The sequence below is a fragment of the Hyla sarda genome, unplaced genomic scaffold (genome assembly GCF_029499605.1).
Source record: "Hyla sarda isolate aHylSar1 unplaced genomic scaffold, aHylSar1.hap1 scaffold_426, whole genome shotgun sequence".
NCBI classification, from domain to species: Eukaryota; Metazoa; Chordata; class Amphibia; order Anura; family Hylidae; genus Hyla; species Hyla sarda.
In genome coordinates, this window is record NW_026610441.1 from 94279 (window position 1) to 116298 (window position 22020).

General features: G+C 48.7%; 1 protein-coding gene across 1 annotated transcript in view; it reads right to left on the bottom strand.

The window, feature by feature from the left end:
* Positions 1 to 480: 480 nt before the first annotated feature.
* Positions 481 to 22020, bottom strand: part of MEA1 (male-enhanced antigen 1) — a 58803-nt gene continuing 37263 nt past the window's right edge. Inside the window, exons 2-4 of the mRNA XM_056553884.1 lie at positions 19096 to 19285; positions 1445 to 1535; positions 481 to 734 (exon numbers count right to left, since the gene is read on the bottom strand). Of these exons, the coding sequence (XP_056409859.1) occupies positions 577 to 734; positions 1445 to 1535; positions 19096 to 19284 (438 nt within the window). The 5' untranslated portion in view covers position 19285 and the 3' untranslated portion in view covers positions 481 to 576. The remainder of the gene's footprint in view (positions 735 to 1444; positions 1536 to 19095; positions 19286 to 22020) is intronic.

Genomic DNA, 22020 nt, shown 5'->3' on the forward strand with positions numbered 1-22020 from the left:
AGGGAGTGTGAATTTTCATCTATGGTAAACGCTAGTCATCAGTGTGATAAGATCTCCTGGACTCCCTGCCTGGAGGAAAAGCTGAGAGAACCAGGGTATGTGCTCAGTAAAGATTACACTTAACATTACAACGTTATATACTTTATAATGTGCAGCTATATAAAGGTAATTTCATTTGGCTTGAGTTCTCCTTTAATAATTCTGCTATTTTGTGATGTTATTCATGCAGACCGTCTCCTTATGGGACATAATATGGTGTTAGGCCTCACCATCCACTGCTGTAGGTATTAATCCCTAAGGAAACATTAAAGGAATGAAAAGATTCTGACTTTCAGGATCCCAGAAAAGTACTGGGACTAACCATTTAGTCACACAGATATAGAAAGCACTGCATGATATGCTGAAGAATCTCTCAATGATGTCATCGTTCCTGTTGTGACCTCATGTCTGACATATAATCATGGGAATCATGAGAAGAGATCTTTGCACTGTCACATTGTATTTACATGGAGATACGGCTGTATATATGTAAAGACACCTCTCATATATGGAAAGACACCTCATAAAGTCCAGATCTCATTTCATGCAGGGTGGGGACATGGCGGAGCGGGACTGAATGGTCTGGTGAACAAGATTCTCCCAGTCTGCGTCTGAAATCTGCTGCGCCCAAACTGGAACCGAAATAGTCGGGAGCTTCACCCCTGCCATGGTCCTCTTCACCAGCTCCACGTGGTCTGCAAAAAGACGATGGAACATGAGAGGAAACGTCCCCAACCCCAATGTATTCCTAAAGCTTCCTTCCCTGTGATCGGATATTGCATCACTGTTACTGTAAAACTCCCTTCCCTGTGATTGGACACTGTGCGACTGTTACTGTAAAGCTCCCTTCCCTGTGATTGGACACTGTACCGCTCTTACTGTAAAGCTACCTTTCCTGTGATCGGACATTGCATCACTGTTACTGTAAAGCTCCCTTCACTGTGATTGGACACTGTGCAGCTCTTACTGTAAAGCTCCCTTCACTGTGATGGGACACTGTGCAGCTCTTACTGTAAAGCTCCCTTCCCTGTGATTGGACATTGCACCACTGTTACTGTAAATCTCCCTTCCCTGTGATGGGACACTGTACCACTCTTACTGTAAAGCTCCCTTCCCTGTGATTGGACACTGTACCACTCTTACTGTAAAGCTCCCTTCCCTGTGATTGGACACTGTATCACTCTTACTGTAAAGCTCCCTTCCCTGTGATTGGACACTGTACCACTGTTACTGTAAAGCTCCCTTCCCTGTGATTGGACACTGTACCACTGTTACTGTAAAGCTCCCCTCATTGATTCAGACTGCTGCAGCTCGTCCTCCTCTGATTGGCTGCTGTGGCTTCATGGAGTGATCAGTGACCCTCAGAGCATTACTCAAATCTCCTGCACATACACCCGCCACATACCTGCATCCATAGGAATGGAATTCTGGGAGTCTGAGCAGTCATCCTCATCCTCACTGTCCACCGGCGGGTCAGGAAGCTGTAGTCGCATGGCCTAAAAGAGAGAGGGCGCTATTTTCACTAGAGCTGGAGAGATACCAAGGGTCAGGGGCTTTCCTGGCTACACACATTTGTCATCTGTGCCTATACAATAACAAAACGACTTCTCTTCAGGAAAGAGCGCCACTTCTGTCTGTGGTTGGCCCTGGTATCGCAGCTCAGCCTTAAGTAAACAGCAGACACAGGGGCGAGAGCAGCAATGTGTCTAGAAAAAGGCTGGCTGACTAGAGAGGATAACCTGCCTGGTAGGAGGAGTCCATGGAAGCTTGTGGGATGGCCTGCCTAGTAGGATGAGTCCATGGAAGCTTGTGGGATGACCTGCCTAAAGGTGGAGGTTGTGAGGTGACTCGCCCTATAGGAAAAACGTAAAAGGAGCTTGGGGATGACCTGCCTGATAGGAGGAGTTTAGAGGAGATTGTGGAATGACCTGCCTGGTAGGCGGAGTCTAGAAGAGATTGTGGAATGACCTGCCTGGTAGGCAGAGTCTAGAGGAGATTGTGGAATGACCTGCCTGGTAGGCGGAGTCTAGAGGAGATTGTGGAATGACCTGCCTGATAGGAGGAGTCTAGAGGAGATTGTGGAATGACCTGCCTGGTAGGCGGAGTCTAAAGGAGCCTGTGGAATGACCTGCCTGGTAAGAGGAGTCTAGAGGAGCTGGCGAGATGACCTGCCTGGTAGACGGAGTCTAAAGGAGCCTGTGGAATGACCTGCCTCATAGGAGGAGTCTAGAGGAGATTGTGGGATGACCTGTCTGGTAGGAGGAGTCTAGAGAAGCTTGTGGGATGACCTGTATGGTAGGAGGAGTCTAGAGAAGCTTGTGGAATGACCTGCCTGGTAAGAGGAGTCTAGAGGAGCTTGGTGGATGACCTGTCTGGTAGGAGGAGTCTAGAGGAGCTTGGTGGATGACCTGTCTGGTAGGAGGAGTCTAGAGGAGCTTGGTGGATGACCTGTCTGGTAGGAGGAGTCTAGAGGAGCTTGGTGGATGACCTGTCTGGTATGAAACATAGAATGTGTCGGCAGATAAGAACCATTTGTCCCATCTAGTCTGCCCAATAATCTGAATACTATGATTAGTCCCGGGCCCTATCTTATATGAAGGATAGCCTTATACCTATCTCTATCTTATATGAAGGATAGCCTTATACCTATCCCTATCTTATATGAAGGATAGCCTTATACCTATCCCATGCATGTTTAAACTCCTTCACTGTATTTGCAGCGACCACTTCTGCAGGAAGGCTATTCCATGCATCCACTACTCTCTCAGTAAAGTAATACTTCCTGATATTACTGCAGAAACCTTTGCCCCTCTAATTTAAAATTATGTCCTCTTGTGGTAGTTTTTCTTCTTTTAAATATGCTCTCCTTCTTTATCATGTTGATTCCCTTTATGTATATAAAGTCTCTATCATATCCCATCTGTCTCTTCTTTCTTCTATACATGTTAAAGTCCTTTAACCTTTCCTGGTACGTTTTATCCTGCAATCCATGTACTAGTTTAGTATCTTCTTTGAACTCTCTCTAGAATATCTATATCCTTCTGGAGATATGGCCTCCAGTACTGCGCACAATACTCCAATTGAGGCCTCACCAGTGTTCTGTACAGCGGCATGAGCACTTCTCTCTACTGCTTATACCTCTCCCTATACACCCATGAGCACTTCTCTCTACTGCTTATACCTCTCCCTATACACCCATGAGCACTTCTCTCTACAGCTTATACATCTCCCTATACACCCATGAGCACTTCTCTCTACTGCTTATACCTCTCCCTATACACCCATGAGCACTTCTCTCTACTGCTTATACCTCTCCCTATACACCCATGAGCACTTCTCTCTACAGCTTATACATCTCCCTATACACCCATGAGCACTTCTCTCTACTGCTTATACCTCTCCCTATACACCCATGAGCACTTCTCTCTACTGCTTATACCTCTCCCTATACATCCAAGCATTCTGCTAGCGTTTCCTGCTGCTCTATTACATTGTCTTCCTACCTTTAAGTCTTCTGAAATAATTCCTCCTAAATCCCTTTCCTCAGATACTGAGGTCAGGACTGTGTCAAATAATCTATATTCTGCCTGAGGGTTTTTACACCCCAGGTCCATTATCTTGCACTTATCCACATTAAATTTCAGTTGCCAGAGTTCTGACCATTCTTCTAGTTTGCCTAAATCCTTTTCCATTTGGCGGATCCCTCCAGGAACATCAACCCTGTTACATATCTTTGTGTCATCAGCAAAAAGACCATCGAGACCTTCTGTAATATCACTAATGAAGAGATTTTATTGCAGACAGGAGGCTCATATCAGAATGCATTTTCCTTCTTTATTTTGCCCATTAGCAGAAAGAATGACAGTATTAAACATGAAAATAAAAAACCCAGGTGTCCAAGCACCTAGTAACCATAGCAACTCCCTCCTCCATCCCACCAATCCAAGCATAGACTGCCCTATATAACCAAGCTGCAGCCCCTCCTCCTCCTCTTTCTTTCTGCTCGTTAGCAGCATCAGTGTCTAACAGATAAGTGCATTGATTATTTCTCTTTCCTGTCACCTACATTGTGATTTCTACCTTGACCCTGTACTCCCAGGGTTGGGGGACATCTGCCTTCTGTGGCCAGCTTCTGAGGGAGCGAGGGTCCCTCTCCTTCTCTCTCTTTACCTCTCTCCCCCCCCCCCCCTCTCCCCGTGTTTTTTCTATCTATATACATCTTTATGCCCAGCAGAGGTGAGTGGATAGTTGAGTGTTAGGCTCAGAATTTGTGCTAGGTTCCCATCCTAAATGAGGCCACCTCCCCGTGGTGGATGGGGGACACGTTTTGATCAAAAAGTGCGCTAAGAGCCTCAATTTTTTTGATCAATGTGTGCTGCTGCAATCCTCTTTTTTTGTATACATCTATATATCTATATCCGTTCCTCCTTTTGTCCTCTGGGTCGGTATTTCAGACCCAGAGACCTGTACCGTTGTTCTGTCTCACTTACTTCCTCCCCCTTTTGGCGCTCCGCCATTTTTTCTGACTCCGCCCCCCTTCTCCAGCTTTCACTCTGAGATCTCCTGAGCGCTTCGCGCGCCTCAGGGGGGCGTGTCCGCACGCTCGCTTCGCATTTGACCCGTTACCTCGCCTGCGTGCGGGGCCTTCTGTGTGGTGCCCCGGCGAGTCCCTCGGTTGCGCGGCCCGGCCGTTTCTTCGGTCGCTGACTCAGGGATTCCCCGCGGCCAATCCGCTCCTCACCCGGCGCTAGCGCACTAATATCGCCCTACCCAGTTCGCAACTGAGTGGGGTTTTTCGCTGCGCCTTATTGCGAACGTTTTCTCTCTCTCTCTCTTAAAACTGTATACTTTTGTATATTTACATATTATTATTCACTGCAGTTAATGCTAGTCCCTCTGTCTATTCTTCCCTTACAGCTGGGACTGCACGCTTATATTGTACATCCATACATATTTTAACTACATCATGTCTGATGATAAGCTATCTCCACCTAATAGTGGGCTGACTCATTCATCTCAGGACCATACCCTAGCCCCTTCTGAATTATTACAACAGATGGTGTCTACATCGGTTCAGTCCGCCCTGGCCTCCGCCATGTCATCTGTCAATGACAGCATATCAAAGTCTGTTTCCATGGCGTTGTCACGGCAACCCCGGGAACGGCCGGCCTCTTCAGATACCCCATTGGTCGCCTCCCAAATACAATCCCAGGCTTCCAGCCTACTAAGACCCGGCAAGTCGGACCGGAAGAGACGCTATTGCTCCGACTTAGATATCCACCTTACCAATGCACCTACTATTGGAGGTGGTTCTAAACTAACTAAGACCTCAGTGCCTCCTGAGGATACCACTGTGAGTGTTCAGAACCCCACGGATGGGGATGACATGCCCGGTGGAACCTTTCGGTCCTCCAGGCGTAATAAGCCCGACTCTTTTGTTGAAGATTCAGATGGCACCTCAGACTCTGGGGATGATGATTTGTATGAGTTTGAGGACGAGGATCTGGAAGGGAACGAGAGTCTTTCTCCTCAACTTAACTCCGCTGACACAAACGCCCCCGGGGCGATCTTGGATTCCATGGGAATTCCATTTTTCAGCCCGGAGAATATCAAACACCTCCGTTTGGGGGAGTGGACGCCCATGTCACATGTGGCTGATTATGTTTCGGCTTGGCTGCGCAAATCTTTAGATAGTCGCAACAGCAATAAATTGAGGGCGGAGTGTCCGCGACCGTCACTGTCCAGTAATGTCGCTATGACACCAGAGTTGGACCCCATTCTGGTGCGCTATCTGGTTAAGACCGGTAAAAACCCTAAAAAGGGTATTGACAAATCCTTTAAAGCTGTTCAGGACAAATTGTTGGATGTCCTTGGGCCTATGACAAAGATTTTACAATTGGCCGAACATGCTGTCGCTTCAGGTGAAGTCATTGATGCAGACATTTTACGGGGCTGGGCATTACGAGCAGTATGCTTGCTCGGCAATGCAAACACTGCGGCGTCTACGGAACGCCGGAGGTCCATCCTTATGCGGCTGGACCCCCAACTTACTCACCTGGCTACCTACGAACCTGGTCCATCAGCGGACGGTTTACTGTTCGGGGAGGCCATTCTTAAAAATATAAATAAGTATGTTGGCCTTTTCTCGGGCCTTGATAAAGCCCAATCCTCTTTAAAAAAGGTGGGCGCTAACAAGGTTTTCCCCAGGGCTGGAAGGGGTAGGGGTCGCCCTTCCGGCCGTGCCACCAACTATAGACCCTGTAACAGGGGCCACTACATGCCTGACAGACAATATTACGCACCAGTTCCCCCACCACCACAGCCCTCAACTCCATTCTTTCCGCCTAGAGGACGTCCGTGGAGAGCGAGGGGTGACAGCCGCGGATACCCAAGATCCAGGGGCACAGGTGAGACTACCTATTCTATCGTTAGCATGGATTCCTGTGGGGGGCAGGCTGGGGTATTTTTCCCGGACCTGGTCCCGGATCACATCCGATCCGTGGGTCTTGCAAACTGTAACCGGCTATCAAATAGAATTTCTCTCTCCTCCAATACAAACTTGTTGGCCGCCAGCGATACACTTCGCAGACGCCGACAAGGCCCTGATTAACTCGGAATTGATGGATCTGCAGTTGAAGCACGCCATCCAGGAGGTGTCTTGGGACGCTCCGGGTTATGTGAGCAATATTTTCTTGGTCAAAAAGAAGGACGGAGGTCACCGCCCGGTCATAAACTTGAAACATTTAAACGAGTACGTTTTGTATCGCCACTTCAAGATGGAGGGGATACATCTTCTCAGAGATCTTTTGCTACCAGGAGACTGGTTGGCGAAGATAGATCTGAAAGACGCGCATCTGACCGTGCCGATACAGCTTTCTTCCCGTCCATATCTTCAGTTCTGTTGGGAAGGTCGCAAATGGGAATTTGCGTGCCTCCCGTTCGGCCTCTCTTCAGCACCATGGTGCTTCACCAAACTGCTGAGATCGGTCATGGCTTTGCTCAGAAGACGGGGGGTATGCCTGATCGTCTATCTCGACGAAATTCTGATCATGGCATCCACGTACGCGTTGGCCGTGCAGCATGTCCAATGGACGGCCGCTCTGCTCTCGGAGTTGGGCTTTCTGCTCAACGAAGAGAAGTCGATACTCACACAGTCTCGGCGGACAGAGTTCCTGGGGTTCGAGGTGGATACTCACTTGGCCACCCTGAGTCTGCCCATGAGGAAGCGGACTACGATCCGCAAGGAGATCCGGAAGCTTCTCCGCGCAGAGGTGGTCTTGTTGCGGGCGCTCGCTCGGGTGGTCGGTCTGCTGACAGCCTCCATCCAGGCGATCTTCCCTGCCTCCTTACACTACAGGGCGCTGCAGAGGCTGAAGATCCGGCACTTGAGGGAGGCTTTGCCCTACTCAGCCGAAGTGCCGCTATCCGCAGAAGCCAAGGGAGAACTCCTATGGTGGCTGCGTCATGTTCAGGTTTGGAATGGGAAGACAATTTTCAATTCCAAACCGGACTTGGTGATAGAATCGGACGCCAGCCTGCAGGGTTGGGGTGCCCGCTGCGGGGCATCGACGTCCGGAGGCAAGTGGTCACCATCGGAAATGTGTTTACACATCAATTGCCTGGAACTTCTCGCGGGCACCTTTGCCCTGAGGAGTTTCGCTTTCCACAGGTCGGATTGTTGTATCCTGCTGCGCATGGACAATGTAGCAGCCGTTCAATACATCAACCGCCTGGGAGGCACGAAATCAAAGATCCTCGCGGATCTCGCGACGGACCTTTGGCAATTCTGCCTTCAGCGGAATATATTGTTGACCGCGGAGTATCTTCCTGGAATTTCCAACGCCATTGCGGACTGGAACTCCAGGTACTTCACGGACTCCAGCGATTGGATGTTGGAGCCAACGGTGTTCCGGGCGCTCCGTGCCCTGTGGGGGCCATTGAGTATCGACTTATTCCCATCTCGTCTCAATCGACAGCTGCCACGATTTTTCAGTTGGCGACTGGATCCGGACGCCATGGCGACGGACGCGTTTCTTCAAGTGTGGCCACAGGGCACTCTGTACGCCTTCCTGCCATTTGCCATGATTCCCAGAGTATTATGGCAGACGGTGTCCCAGAAAGTGACGCTGGTGTTGATCACCCCCTGGTGGCCGACTCAGTCGTGGTTTCCCCGGGTCCTGGGGATGGCCATAGATGTGCCGAGGTTGTGTCCACCTCTGCTCACGTTGCTTCGAGATCCCTCAGGGAATCTTCATCCCTTGATATCGGACGATCAACTGCCGCTGTTGGCATGGTTGATTTCGGGACACCATCGCTTGGGGGCCGCATTTCGCAATCGGCTTCTGACCTCATCAATGACGCTTGGGCTCCAGGTACCAGATCGCTTTATCGATCAGCCTGGGGACTTTGGCTTCGTTGGTGCTCACGACGGGATTTGGATCCCGTACGTGCCCCTGTAGCGGAGGTCATTAATTACCTCTCGGAGTCTTTTGAGGCGGGGAAAGCTTATCGCACGATTAACGTTTATCGTTCGGCTATTTCCGCCTCCCATGGGTTGGTCGATGGCTTATTGGTTGGACAACACCCTATTGTCTGCCGTCTTATGAGGGGGATGCGGTTTAAGAGACCGCCTTCTTCGCGATATCTCACCACGTGGGATGTTAGCAGTGTATTACGCATGTTTGAGACATGGGAAGACAATGACGACTTGTCTCTTAAACTCCTGTCGTTTAAATTGACAGTGTTGTTATGCCTGGTCTCCATGAAACGTGTATCAGATGTGCGGGCCCTGGATATTTCCAGGAAACAATTTGTTCCCGATGGGGTTCGTTTTTCCATTTGTCGTAGGACCAAAACTGATCTACGTTCGGTTTTCTTTCCATCTTTTCCGACGCGTCCAAAATTGTGTGTGGTACGGTTTCTTCGGTCTTATGAGTTAAGGACAGCTACGCGTCGACCGACGGGTTTGGCGCAGCTCCTCATCTCCTATTGTCCGCCATATTTACCAGTTTCCTCGCTGACATTGGCTCGGTGGGTGAAGTTGACAATGTCCTTGGCGGGTATTGATGTGTCACTATTCACGGCTCACTCCACTAGGAGTGCGATGTCGACCAAAGTCTTTCAGACGGGTGGCTCGCTTTCGGAACTCTTGAGGGCGGCCGACTGGTCGTCTGGGGATACATTCTGAACGTTCTATTTTAAACCTACTGAACATGTGTCTATGTCTGTATTGTGATGGATTTATGATGCTTCTCTATGTACTGTGCTTTGAACATGCATTCTGATATGAGCCTCCTGTCTGCAATAAAATTGAGGATTTTCCTAGTACAGTGACAGAAAATATTGATTTTATTAAGACAGGAGGCGAATATCATCCCACCCGTTTCCCCTACCCGTTATTATTTATAACCTTTGTTCTTTTCAGGATATTGAAGAATGGTTCTGCCTTGCCACGGTTCATTGTTGGGGTCAGCTGCGTGATCTATCCGGTTGATCGTTCCTGTTTGAAGATTGACGTTCTGCGTTATTGGTTCGAGGTCCTCCGTGTGGACGCCGTCGCGCGAGTTCTGCGTTTTCGATGCTGGACGAAGTCACGGCATAAAGAAAGAGGAGGAGGGGCTGCAGCTTGGTTATATAGGGCAGTCTATGCTTGGATTGGTGGGATGGAAGAGGGAGTTGCTATGGTTACTAGGTGCTTGGACACCTGTGTTTTTTCTTTTCATGTTTAATACTGTCATTCTTTCTGCTAATGGGCAAAATAAAGAAGGATAATGCATTCTGATATTCGCCTCCTGTCTTAATAAAATCAATATTTTCCGTCACTGTCCTAGGAAAATCCTCAATTACACAATATTGGTCCCAGTACAGATCCCTGAGGTCCCCACTGGTGACAAAGCCTTCTGTAATATCACTAATGAAGATATTACACAATATTGGTCCCAGTACAGATCCCTGAGGTCCCCACTGGTGACAAGACCTTCTGTAATATCACTAATGAAGATATTACACAATATTGGTCCCAGTACAGATCCCTGAGGTCCCCACTGGTGACAAGACCTTCTGTAATATCACTAATGAAGATATTACACAATATTGGTCCCAGTACAGATCCCTGAGGTCCCCACTGGTGACAAGACCTTCTGTAATATCACTAATGAAGATATTAAACAATATTGGTCCAGTACAGATCCCTGAGGTCCCCACTGGTGACAAGACTTTGCTCTGAATATTCTCCATTGACTACAACCCTCTGTTTTCTGTTATTCAGCCACTGCCTAATCCACTCAACAATATTGGAGTCCAAGCTCAATGACTGCAGATTATTAATAAGTCTTCTATGTGGGACAGTGTCACAAGCCTTACTAAAATCTAGATATGCGATGTCTACTGCCCCTCCGCCATCTATTATTTTAGTCACCCAGTCAAAAAAATCAATAAGATTTGTTTGATATGATCTCCCTGAAGTAAAGCCATGTTTTTCATCTTGCAATCCATGGGATTTTAGATGTTCCCCAATCCTATCCTTTAGTAGGGTTTCCATTAATTTCCCCACTATTGATGTCAGACTTACTGGCCTATAGTAACCTGATTGCTCCCTACTACCTTTCTTGTGAATGGGCACAACATTTGCTAATTTCCAATCTTCTGGGACGGCTCCTGTTACCATTGATTGGTTAAATAAATCTGCTAACGGTTTTCCTTGCTCACCACTAAACTCTTTTAATAATTTTGGGTGTATCCCATCAGGCCCCTGTGATTTATTTGTCTTCACTTTAGAAAGCAAACGTAGAACCTCTCCCTCTGTAAAGACACATGCATCAAACGATTCCTTAGTTTTCCTCTCTAATGGAGGTCCTTTTCCTTCTTTTTCTTCTGTAAACACTGAACAGAAGACATAATTAAGGCAGTCGGCTAGCCCTTTATTCTCTTCTACATATCTTCCTTCCTTTGTTTTTAATTTAGTTATTCCTTGTTTTGATTTCCTTTTTTCATTTATATATCTGAAGAATGTCTTATCCCCTTTTTTTACAGACTGAGCTAGTTTTTCTTCTGCCTGTGCTTTAGAAGTTCTTATAACTTGCTTGGCCTCTTTCTGCTTAGTCTTGTAGATTTCCCTATCTTCATTGCTCTGGGTTGTCTTATAATTACTAAATGCTAGTTTTTTGTTTTTTATGATTTTGGCCACTTCTGCTGAGTACCACAGTGGTCTCTTCCTTTTTCTGCTTTTACTGACTAGTCTAGTGCAATTTTCTGTTGCCTTCAATAAAGCATCTGTTACGCCAAGAGCTCCGGGTCCCTGCTCCTCCCCGGAGCGCTCGCGGCGTTCACCTCCATGCAGCGCCCCGGTCAGACCCGCTGACCGGGAGCGCTGCATTAGCTCGCGGCTCGCATCCCAATCCCCTCACCTGTCCCGTCCTCCGTCGGCTCAGTCCCGGCCCCGCTCCCTAGGGCGCGTGCGCGCCGGCTCTCTGAGATTTAAAGGGCCAGTGCGCCATTGATTGGCGCCTGGCCCAATCAGTACTCACACCTGTGCCCTCCTTATAAAAACCCACTTCCCCTTCCCAGCATTGCCGGATCTTGTTGCCCTTGTGCCAGTGAAAGCGTTCCTTGTATGTTCCAAGCCAGTGTTCCAGACCCTCTGCCGTTGCCCCTGACTACGATCCTTGCTGCCTGCCCTGACCTTCTGCTACGTCCGACCTTGCTCTTGCCTAATCCCTTGTACCGCGCCTGTCTCAGCCGTCAGTTGGGGTTGAGTCGCTATCGGGTGGAACGACCTGGGGGTTACCTGCCGCTGCAAGTCCATCCCGCTCTGCGGCGGGCTCTGGTAACCCCTTAGACTCCGTTCCCCTGGTACGGCCCACGTCATCACCCCACTGACACAGAGGATCCACCACCAGTATCCTCACAGAATACCCATCCGGATCCTGACAATAGATCCGGCCATGGATCCCGCTGAGGTCCCGCTGCCAGTTGTCGCTGACCTTACCACGGTGGTCACCCAGCAATCTCAACAGATAGCGCAACAAGGACAGCAGCTGACCCAACTGACCGTCATGCTGCAACAACTTCTGCCACAGCTTCAGCAACCATCTCCTCCGCCAGCTCCTGCACCTCCTCCGCAGCGAGTGGCCGCTCCCAGCCTCCTCCTGTCCCTGCCGGACAAATTTGATGGGGACTCTAAACTATGCCGTGGTTTCATGTCTCAATGTTCCCTACACTTGGAGATGATGTCGGACCAATTCCCCACAGAACGGTCTAAGGTGGCTTTCGTGGTTAGTCTCCTGTCTTCAAAGGCCTTGTCATGGGCCACACTGCTCTGGGACCGCAAATATCCTGTCACTGCCACTGTCCAGTCCTTCACTGAAGTTCGTAGTGTCTTCTAGGAACCAGCCCGGGCCTCCTCTGCCGAGACTGCTTTGCTGAATCTAGTCCAAGGAAGTTCTTCAGTAGGCGAATACGCCATCCAGTTTTGTACCCTCGCCTCTGAATTATCCTGGAACAATGAGGCCCTCTGCGCGACCTTCAAGAAAGGCTTATCCAGCAACATCAAGGATGTTCTGGCCGCACGAGAAATTCCTGCTAACCTGCATGAACTTATCCATTTGGCCACCCGCATTGACATGCGTTTCTCTGAAAGACGCCAGGAACTCCGACAGGAGAAGGATCTTGTTCGCACCAGGCAATTTCTCTCCCCGGCTCCTCTCTTCTCAAGTCCACTGCAATCTGTTCCTGTGCCTTCTGCCGTGGAGGTTATGCAAGTGGATCGGTCCCGCCTGACCCAACAAGAGAGGATTCGCCGCCGTAACGAGAATCTATGCCTGTACTGAGCTAGTACCGAACACTTCCTAAAAGACTGTCCTATCCGCCCTCTGCATCAGGAGAAACGCACTCTATTACCTCACAAAGGTGAGACAGCTCTAGGTGTGAATTCTGCTTCTCCACGTCTCACTGTGCCTGTGCGGATTTCTCCTTCTGCTAATTCCTCCTTCTCAGCTGTGGCCTTCTTGAACTCCGGTTCAGCAGGAAATTTTATTTTGGCCTCTTTTGTTAATAGGTTCAACATCCCAGTGACCAGTCTCGTCAGACCACTCTACATCTCTTCAGTCAACGGAGAAAAATTGGATTGCACTGTGCGTTACCGCACAGAACCCCTGCTTATGTGCATTGGACTGCATCACGAAAATCTTTTATTTCTTGTCCTTCCCAACTGCACCTCTGAGATCCTCCTCGGTCTGCCATGGCTCCAACGTCATTCTCCTACCCTTGACTGGACCACCGGGAAGATGAAGAGTTGAGGTTCATCTGGTCTCAAACAATGCCTCACGTCTGCTCCCATTAGTCAAACCTCTGTGGCCCCACCTATACCAGGTCTTCCCAAGGCCTACCAGGACTTTGCCGATGTTTTCTGTAAAAAACAAGGAGAAACTTTGCCACCTCATAGGCCTTATGACTGCCCTATTGACCTCCTTCCTGGTACTACTCCACCCCGGGGCAGGATCTATCCTCTGTCCGCCCCAGAGACTCAAGCCATGTATGACTATATCCAGGAAAATCTAAAGAGAGGATTCATTCGAAAGTCCTCATCCCCTGCTGGAGCGGGGTTCTTCTTTGTTTCTAAAAAAGACGGTTCCCTACGGCCATGCATTGACTACCGCGGTTTAAATAAAATCACCATCAAAAACCGCTATCCCCTGCCTTTGATCTCTGAACTCTTTGACCGTCTTCGTGGCACCAATATTTTCACTAAATTGGACTTAAGAGGTGCATATAATCTTATTCGCATCAGGAAAGGGGATGCGTGGAAAACCGCATTCAATACCAGAGACGGACATTTCGAATATCTTGTTATGCCCTTTGGGCTCTGCAACGCTCCTGCAGTCTTTGTGGTTTACCTGGTCTGTGTTTGTGGTTTACCTGGACGACATCCTGATTTTCTCCTCTAGTCTAGAGGAACACCGTCGTCATGTCCGCCTAGTGCTCCAGAGACTCCGCGAAAATCACCTGTATGCCAAAATGGAGAAATCTCTCTTTGAATGTGAATCTCTTCCTTTCCTAGGTTACCTAGGCTCTGGCCAGGGACTTCAAATGGACCCAGACAAACTGTCAGCGGTTTTAGATTGGCCACGCCCTTCGGGGCTCCGTGCTATCCAAATCTTCCTAGGATTTGCCAACTACTACCGATAGTTTATTCCCAATTTTTCAACCATTGTGTCCCCTATTGTGGCCCTGACTAGGAAGAATGCCAACCCTAAATCATGGCCTCCTCAAGCGGAAGAGGCCTTCAACCGCCTCAAAACTGCCTTCGCTTCTGCTCCAGTGCTGTCCAGACCCGATCCATCGAAACCTTTCTTGCTGGAAGTGGACGCCTCCTCAGTCGGAGCTGGAGCCGTACTTCTCCTCCAAAAAAAAACTCTACCGGACGTAATATTACTTGTGGTATTACTTGTGGTTTCTTTTCTAAAACCTTCTCTCTGGCAGAAAACAATTACTCCATTGGTGATCGTGAACTTCTAGCCATCAAGTTAGCACTCGAAGAATGGAGGCATCTATTGGAGGGTTCCAAACACCCCATTGTTATTTACACTGACTACAAAAATCTCCAGTCGGCCCAGCGTCTGAACCCTCGCCAGGCTAGGTGGTCTTTTTTGCCCGCTTTAACTTCGAGATTCACTTTCATCCTGCTGACAAAAACGTCAGGGCTGACGCCCTTTCACGTTCCTCTGATGCCACCGAATCTGAAATCCCTCTACAGCATATTGTACCTCCTGGGTGCCTGGTCTCCTCTGCTCCAGCTTCTATTGGTCAAACTCCTCCTGGAAAGACCTTTGTCCCTCCACGCCAGTGCCTCAAGATCCTCAAATGGGGACATTCCTCTCACCTCGCTGGCCATGCTGGCATCAAGAAGTCCATCCAGCTTATTTCTCATTTGTATTGGTGGCCTACGCTGGAGGGTGACGTCACTGATTTCATTCGGGCCTGTACAGTTTGCGCCCGGGATAAGACCCTTCGCCAGAAGCCTGCTGGACTCCTCCATCCTTTACCCGTTCCTGAGCAGCCGTGGTCTCAAATTGCCATGATTTTATTACAGATCTGCCGGTATCCCATGGCAACACCGTCATCTGGGTGGTCGTTGATCGTTTCTCCAAAATGGCGCATTTAATTCCGTTTCCAGGTCTTCCTTCTGCGCCACAATTGGCGAACCTATTTTTTATGAATATTTTTCGCCTTCACGGGCTACCCACGCATATCGTCTAGGATAGAGGCGTTCAATTTGTATCGAAATTTTGGAGAGCTCTCTGTAATCAATTAAAAATCTAATTACATTTCTCGTCCTCCTTTCATCCCCAATCCAATGGGCAAGTAGAGAGAGTAAACCAGATCCTTGGTGACTATTTGCGACATTTTGTCTCCTCCCGCCAAGACGATTGGGTCGACCTTCTACCCTGGGCTGAATTCTCGTACAAATTTCAAAAATTCTGAATCCTCTGCCAAATCCCGGGTCTTTGTGGTGTACGGCCGTCACCCTCTTCCCCCCCCTCCCCATTCCCACTTCTTCTGGATTGCCTGCTGTAGATGAAGTTACCCGGGACTTCTCTATTATCTGGAAGGAGACTCAAAAGTCGCTCCTATTGGCCTCATCTCGTAAGAAGAGAAGAACTCATCCTGTTTTCGCTCCTGGGGACAAAGTGTGGCTCTCTGCCAAGTATATTCGCTTCCGCGTTCCCAGCTACAAGATGGGACCACGTTACCTTGGACCATTTAAAATCAAGAGTTAAATCAATCCTGTCTCCTACAAACTTCTTCTTCCCCCTTCTCTACGTATTCCTAACTCCTTTCATGTTTCACTTCTCAAACCTCTCATTCTTTACCGTTTCTCCCCCAAGGTTGTCGCTCCAGCTCCTGTCTCTGGCTCCTCCGATGTCTTCGCTGTAAAGAAAATCCTCGCTTCTAAAGTGGTCAGAGGTAAAAAAAAAATTCTCGTAGATTGGGAGAATTGTGGCCCCGAAGAAAGGTCTTGGGAACCCGAGGATAATATCCTCGACAAGGAGCTCATTCACAGGTTACTGTTACGCCGAGCGCTCTGGGTCCCTGCTCCTCCCCGGAGCGCTCGCGGCGTTCACCTCCATGCAGCGCCCCGGTCAGACCCGCTGACCGGGAGCGCTGCATTAGTCTCACCGCTCGCATCCCAATCCCCTCACCTGTCCCGTCCTCCGTCGGCTCAGTCCTGGCGCGTGCGGCCCCGCTCCCTTGGGCGCGCGCGCACCGGCTCTCTGAGATTTAAAGGGCCAGTGCGCCAGGCCCAATCAGTACTCACACCTGTGCCCTCATTATACCCCGTTTCCCCGAAAATAAACCCTACCCCGAAAGTAAGCCCTAGCAGGATTATCAGGGTGGGCTGCAATATAAGCTCTACCCCGAAAATAAGACCAAAGCCAGGGGTAATCAACTGGCAGACCGCGGTCCAGTTCCGGACCGCGGCTGCCAGTAATGCCCTTAGACCACTATCCACCCCCCCTCCCCCCACCCCCCCCCCCCCCCCCCCCCCCCCCCCCCCCTCCCCCCCCCCCTCCTGGCGGTCCCGCGGCAAGTTACCGTAATTGAGCCGGGGGAATGGAATGTGTACCCTAGTTTACTATGGCAGGGGGGGGGGGGGGTGCACTGTAGGAGTGTGGAGGACGATGGGGGAAGGGGAGGATGGGGGGGCTGTAGGAGTGTGGAGGGCTGTAGGAGTGTGGAGGATGGGGGGCTGCAGGAGTGTGGAGGATGGGGGGGCTGTAGCAGTGTGGAAAATGGGGGGGGGGGTGGCATCCTCCACACTGCTACAGCCCCCCATGTTGTTCAAGGTACATACCGTAAATAAATAAGCCCTACCCTGAAAATAAGCCCTAGTGTGTTTTTTGTGACTAAAATGAATATAAAACCCGGTCTTATTTTCGGAGAAACACGGTAAAAACCCACTTCCCCTTCCAAGCATTGCCGGATCTTGTTGCCCTTGTGCCAGTGAAAGCGTTCCTTGTATGTTCCAAGCCAGTGTTCCAGACCCTCTGCCGTTGCCCCTGACTACGATCCTTGCTGCCTGCCCTGACCTTCTGCTACGTCTGACCTTGCTCTTGCCTAATCCCTTGTACCGCGCCTGTCTCAGCCGTCAGTTGGGGTTGAGTCGCTATCGGGTGGAACGACCTGAGGGTTACCTGCCGCTGCAAGTCCATCCCGCTTTGCGGCGGGCTCTGGTGAAAACCAGTAACAACTTAGACTCCGTTCCCCTGGTATGGCCCACGTCATCACCCCACTGACACAGAAGATCCACCACCAGTATCCTCACAGAATACCCATCCGGATCCTGACAGCATCTTTTAAGTAGTCCCATTTCTCCTGAACTCCATGTAATTTGTTCCAGTCTGATAGGGACTCAATTATGACTAATCTCATTTCTGAAAAGTCTGTTTTTCTAAAATCTAAAACTTTTGTTTTTGTGTGGTGTGACTCCTTCACTGTTCTTATATTAAACCACACTGATTGGTGATCACTAGATCACAAGCTTTCGCCAACAATAACATCATATACCAAATCCCCATTTGTGAACACCAAATCCAAAATGGCCTCCCTCTTGGTTGGCTCCTCAACCACTTGTTGTAGAGATAATCCCAGTAGGGAATTTAGAATATCTGGACTCCTGGCAGAACTTGCTATTTTGGTTTCCAGTTTATATCCGGAAGATTGAAGTCTCCCATAATGATAACTTCTCCTTTCATTGTCATTTTAGCTATTTCCTTAACTACAGTGTTTCTCCGAAAATAAGACCGGGTCTTATATAGGGTAGAGCTTATTTATTTACGGTATGTACCATGAACAACATGGGGGGCTGTAGCAGTGTGGAGGATGCCGCACCCCCCCACCATCTTCCACAATGCTACAGCCCCCCATCCTCCATACTCCTACAGCCCTCCATCCTCCACACTCCTACAGCCCCCCATCCTCCCCTTCCCCCATCGTCCTCCACACTCCTACAGTGCCCCCCACCCCTCTGCCATAATAAACTAGGGTACACAATCCATCCCCCCCGGCTCAATTACGGTAACTTGCTGCGGGACCAGCGAAGGGGGGGGAGGGGTGGATAGTGGTCTACGGGCATTACTGGCAGCCGCGGTCCGGATATGGACCGCGGTCTGCCAGTTGATTACCCCTGGCCTAGGTCTTATTTTCGGGGTAGGGCTTATATTGCAGCCCACCCTGATAATCCTGCTAGGGCTTACTTTCGGTGTAGGGTTTATTTTCGGGGAAACAGGGTAGTAGATCATCTAATTCTTTAACTTGGCCAGGTGGTCTATATATCACACCTACACGAGTTACTGCATGATTACCAAACTGCAACGTAACCCAAACTGACTCTGTGGTTGCCTCACTAACTTGTATTAGGTTAGATTTTATGCTATCTTTCACATATAGGGCCCCTCCTCCTCCTTTCTTGCCTTCTCTGTCTCTTCTGTATAAAGAGTATCCTGGTATGGATATGTCCCAGTCATTCCTTTCATTAAACCATGTCTCAGTAACAGCCACTAAATCTACATTCTCAGATGCCATTATTGACCCAAGTTCATTGATTTTATTACCTGTGGGATGACCTGCCTGGTAGGAGGAGTCTAGAGGAGTTTGGTGGATGACCTGTCTGGTATGAGGAGTCTAAAGGAGCTTGTGTGATGATATGACTGGAAGGAGGAGTCTATGGGAGCACGTGGGGTGACCTGCCTGGTAGGAGGAGTCTAGAGAAGCTTGTGGGATGACCAGCCTGGTAGGAGGAGTCTAGAGATTGTAGAATGACCTGCCTGGTAGGAGGAGTCTAGAGGAGTTAGTGGGATGACCTGCCTGGTAGGAGGAGTGTAGAGGAGCTTGTGGGATGACCTGCCTGGTAGGAGGAGTGTAGAGGAGCTTGTGGGATGACCTGCCTGATAGGAGGAGTCTAGAGGAGCTTGTGGGAAGAGTCTAGAGGAGGTTATGAGGTGATTGGTCAGGTGGGTGGAGTCAAGGGATGGATGATGCAGTAGAGCTCTCTATCACCTGTAGTCTCTCTTGGAGGTCGCTCTCGGTCAGGGCCCCATCTTCAGGCTCCTGGTTCAGCGGTTGGTACTGGTATCCACTCTGCACATCCTCATCCTCTTCCTCCTCCCCCCCACTCCACTCTATGGGGGGCTCCTGGGGCTCCCCCAGGTCTTCACTTTGGTTCGGTAAGATTCTCTCAGGGCCCATTCTGTGTGAAAATACAATGAGGATATATATGAGATACCGGTCATGTGATGGTGCAAGGAGGATATATATATATATATGAGATACCGGTCATGTGATGATGCAGGGAGGATATATATATATGAGATACCGGTCATGTGATGGTGCAGGGAGGATATATATATGAGATACCGGTCATGTGATGGTGCAGGGAGGATATATATATGAGATACCGGTCATGTGATGGTGCAGGGAGGATATTTATATGAGATACCGGTCATGTGATGGTGCAGGGAGGATATATATGAGATACCGGTCATGTGATGGTGCAGGGAGGATATTTATATGAGATACCGGTCATGTGATGGTGCAGGGAGGATATATATATATATGAGATACCGGTCATGTGATGGTGCAGGGAGGACATATATATATATGAGATACCGGTCATGTGATGGTGCAGGGAGGATATATATATATATGAGATACCGGTCATGTGATGGTGCAGGGAGGATATATATATATGAGATACCGGTCATGTGATGGTGCAGGGAGGATATATATATATGAGATACCGGTCATGTGATGGTGCAGGGAGGATATATATATGAGATACCGGTCATGTGATGGTGCAGGGAGGATATATATATGAGATACCGGTCATGTGATGGTGCAGGGAGGACATATATATGAGATACCGGTCATGTGATGGTGCAGGGAGGACATATATATGAGATACCGGTCATGTGATGGTGCAGGGAGGATATATATATGAGATACCGGTCATGTGATGGTGCAGGGAGGATATATATATATGAGATACCGGTCATGTGATGGTGCAGGGAGGATATATATATGAGATACCGGTCATGTGATGGTGCAGGGAGGATATATATATGAGATACCGGTCATGTGATGGTGCAGGGAGGATATATATATGAGATACCGGTCATGTGATGGTGCAGGGAGGATATATATATGAGATACCGGTCATGTGATGGTGCAGGGAGGATATATATATGAGATACCGGTCATGTGATGGTGCAGGGAGGATATATATATGAGATACCGGTCATGTGATGGTGCAGGGAGGATATATATATATGAGATACCGGTCATGTGATGGTGCAGGGAGGATATATATATATGAGATACCGGTCATGTGATGGTGCAGGGAGGATATATATATGAGATACCGGTCATGTGATGGTGCAGGGAGGATATATATATGAGATACCGGTCATGTGATGGTGCAGGGAGGATATTTATATGAGATACCGGTCATGTGATGGTGCAGGGAGGATATATATGAGATACCGATCATGTGATGGTGCAGGGAGGATATATATATGAGATACCGGTCATGTGATGGTGCAGGGAGGATATATATATATGAGAGATACCGGTCATGTGATGGTGCAGGGAGGATATATATATATGAGAGATACCGGTCATGTGATGGTGCAGGGAGGATATATATATATATGAGATACCGGTCATGTGATGGTGCAGGGAGGATATATATATGAGATACCGGTCATGTGATGGTGCAGGGAGGATATATATATGAGATACCGGTCATGTGATGGTGCAGGGAGGATATATATATATGAGATACCGGTCATGTGATGGTGCAGGGAGGATATATATATATATGAGATACCGGTCATGTGATGGTGCAAGGAGGATATATATATATATGAGATACCGGTCATGTGATGGTGCAGGGAGGATATATATATATGAGAGATACCGGTCATGTGATGGTGCAGGGAGGATATATATATATGAGATACCGGTCATGTGATGGTGCAGGGAGGATATATATATGAGATACCGGTCATGTGATGGTGCAGGGAGGATATATATATATGAGAGATACCGGTCATGTGATGGTGCAGGGAGGATATATATATGAGATACCGGTCATGTGATGGTGCAGGGAGGATATATATATATGAGAGATACCGGTCATGTGATGGTGCAGGGAGGATATATATATATGAGATACCGGTCATGTGATGGTGCAGGGAGGATATATATGAGATACCGGTCATGTGATGGTGCAGGGAGGATATATATATATGAGATACCGGTCATGTGATGGTGCAGGGAGGATATATATATATGAGATACCGGTCATGTGATGGTGCAGGGAGGATATATATATGAGATACCGGTCATGTGATGGTGCAGGGAGGATATATATATATGAGATACCGGTCATGTGATGGTGCAGGGAGGATATATATATATATGAGATACCGGTCATGTGATGGTGCAGGGAGGATATATATGAGATACCGGTCATGTGATGGTGCAGGGAGGATATATATATATATGAGATACCGGTCATGTGATGGTGCAGGGAGGATATATATATATATGAGATACCGGTCATGTGATGGTGCAGGGAGGATATATATATATGAGATACCGGTCATGTGATGGTGCAGGGAGGATATATATATATGAGATACCGGTCATGTGATGGTGCAGAGGGGTAGAAAAAAATGTGGTTAGTTTGGGGCCACAGTGCGGCAGTCTCTGCCCTTATATGACCTGCTGCTCGACCACTAGGGGCGCTGCTCCCTGCTCTGTGTATAAATTCTGTGCAGCCTCTATTTTTATCCTCAGCTCTTCAGTGTGATGTCCAGAAATAGACAGTCAGCGACCGCCCGAGGTCAGGAGAAGGAGCCGCAGGGTGCAGGTAAGACTTCTGTGTGCTCGAGCCTGCCGCTCCCTCACATCCCCCCTATG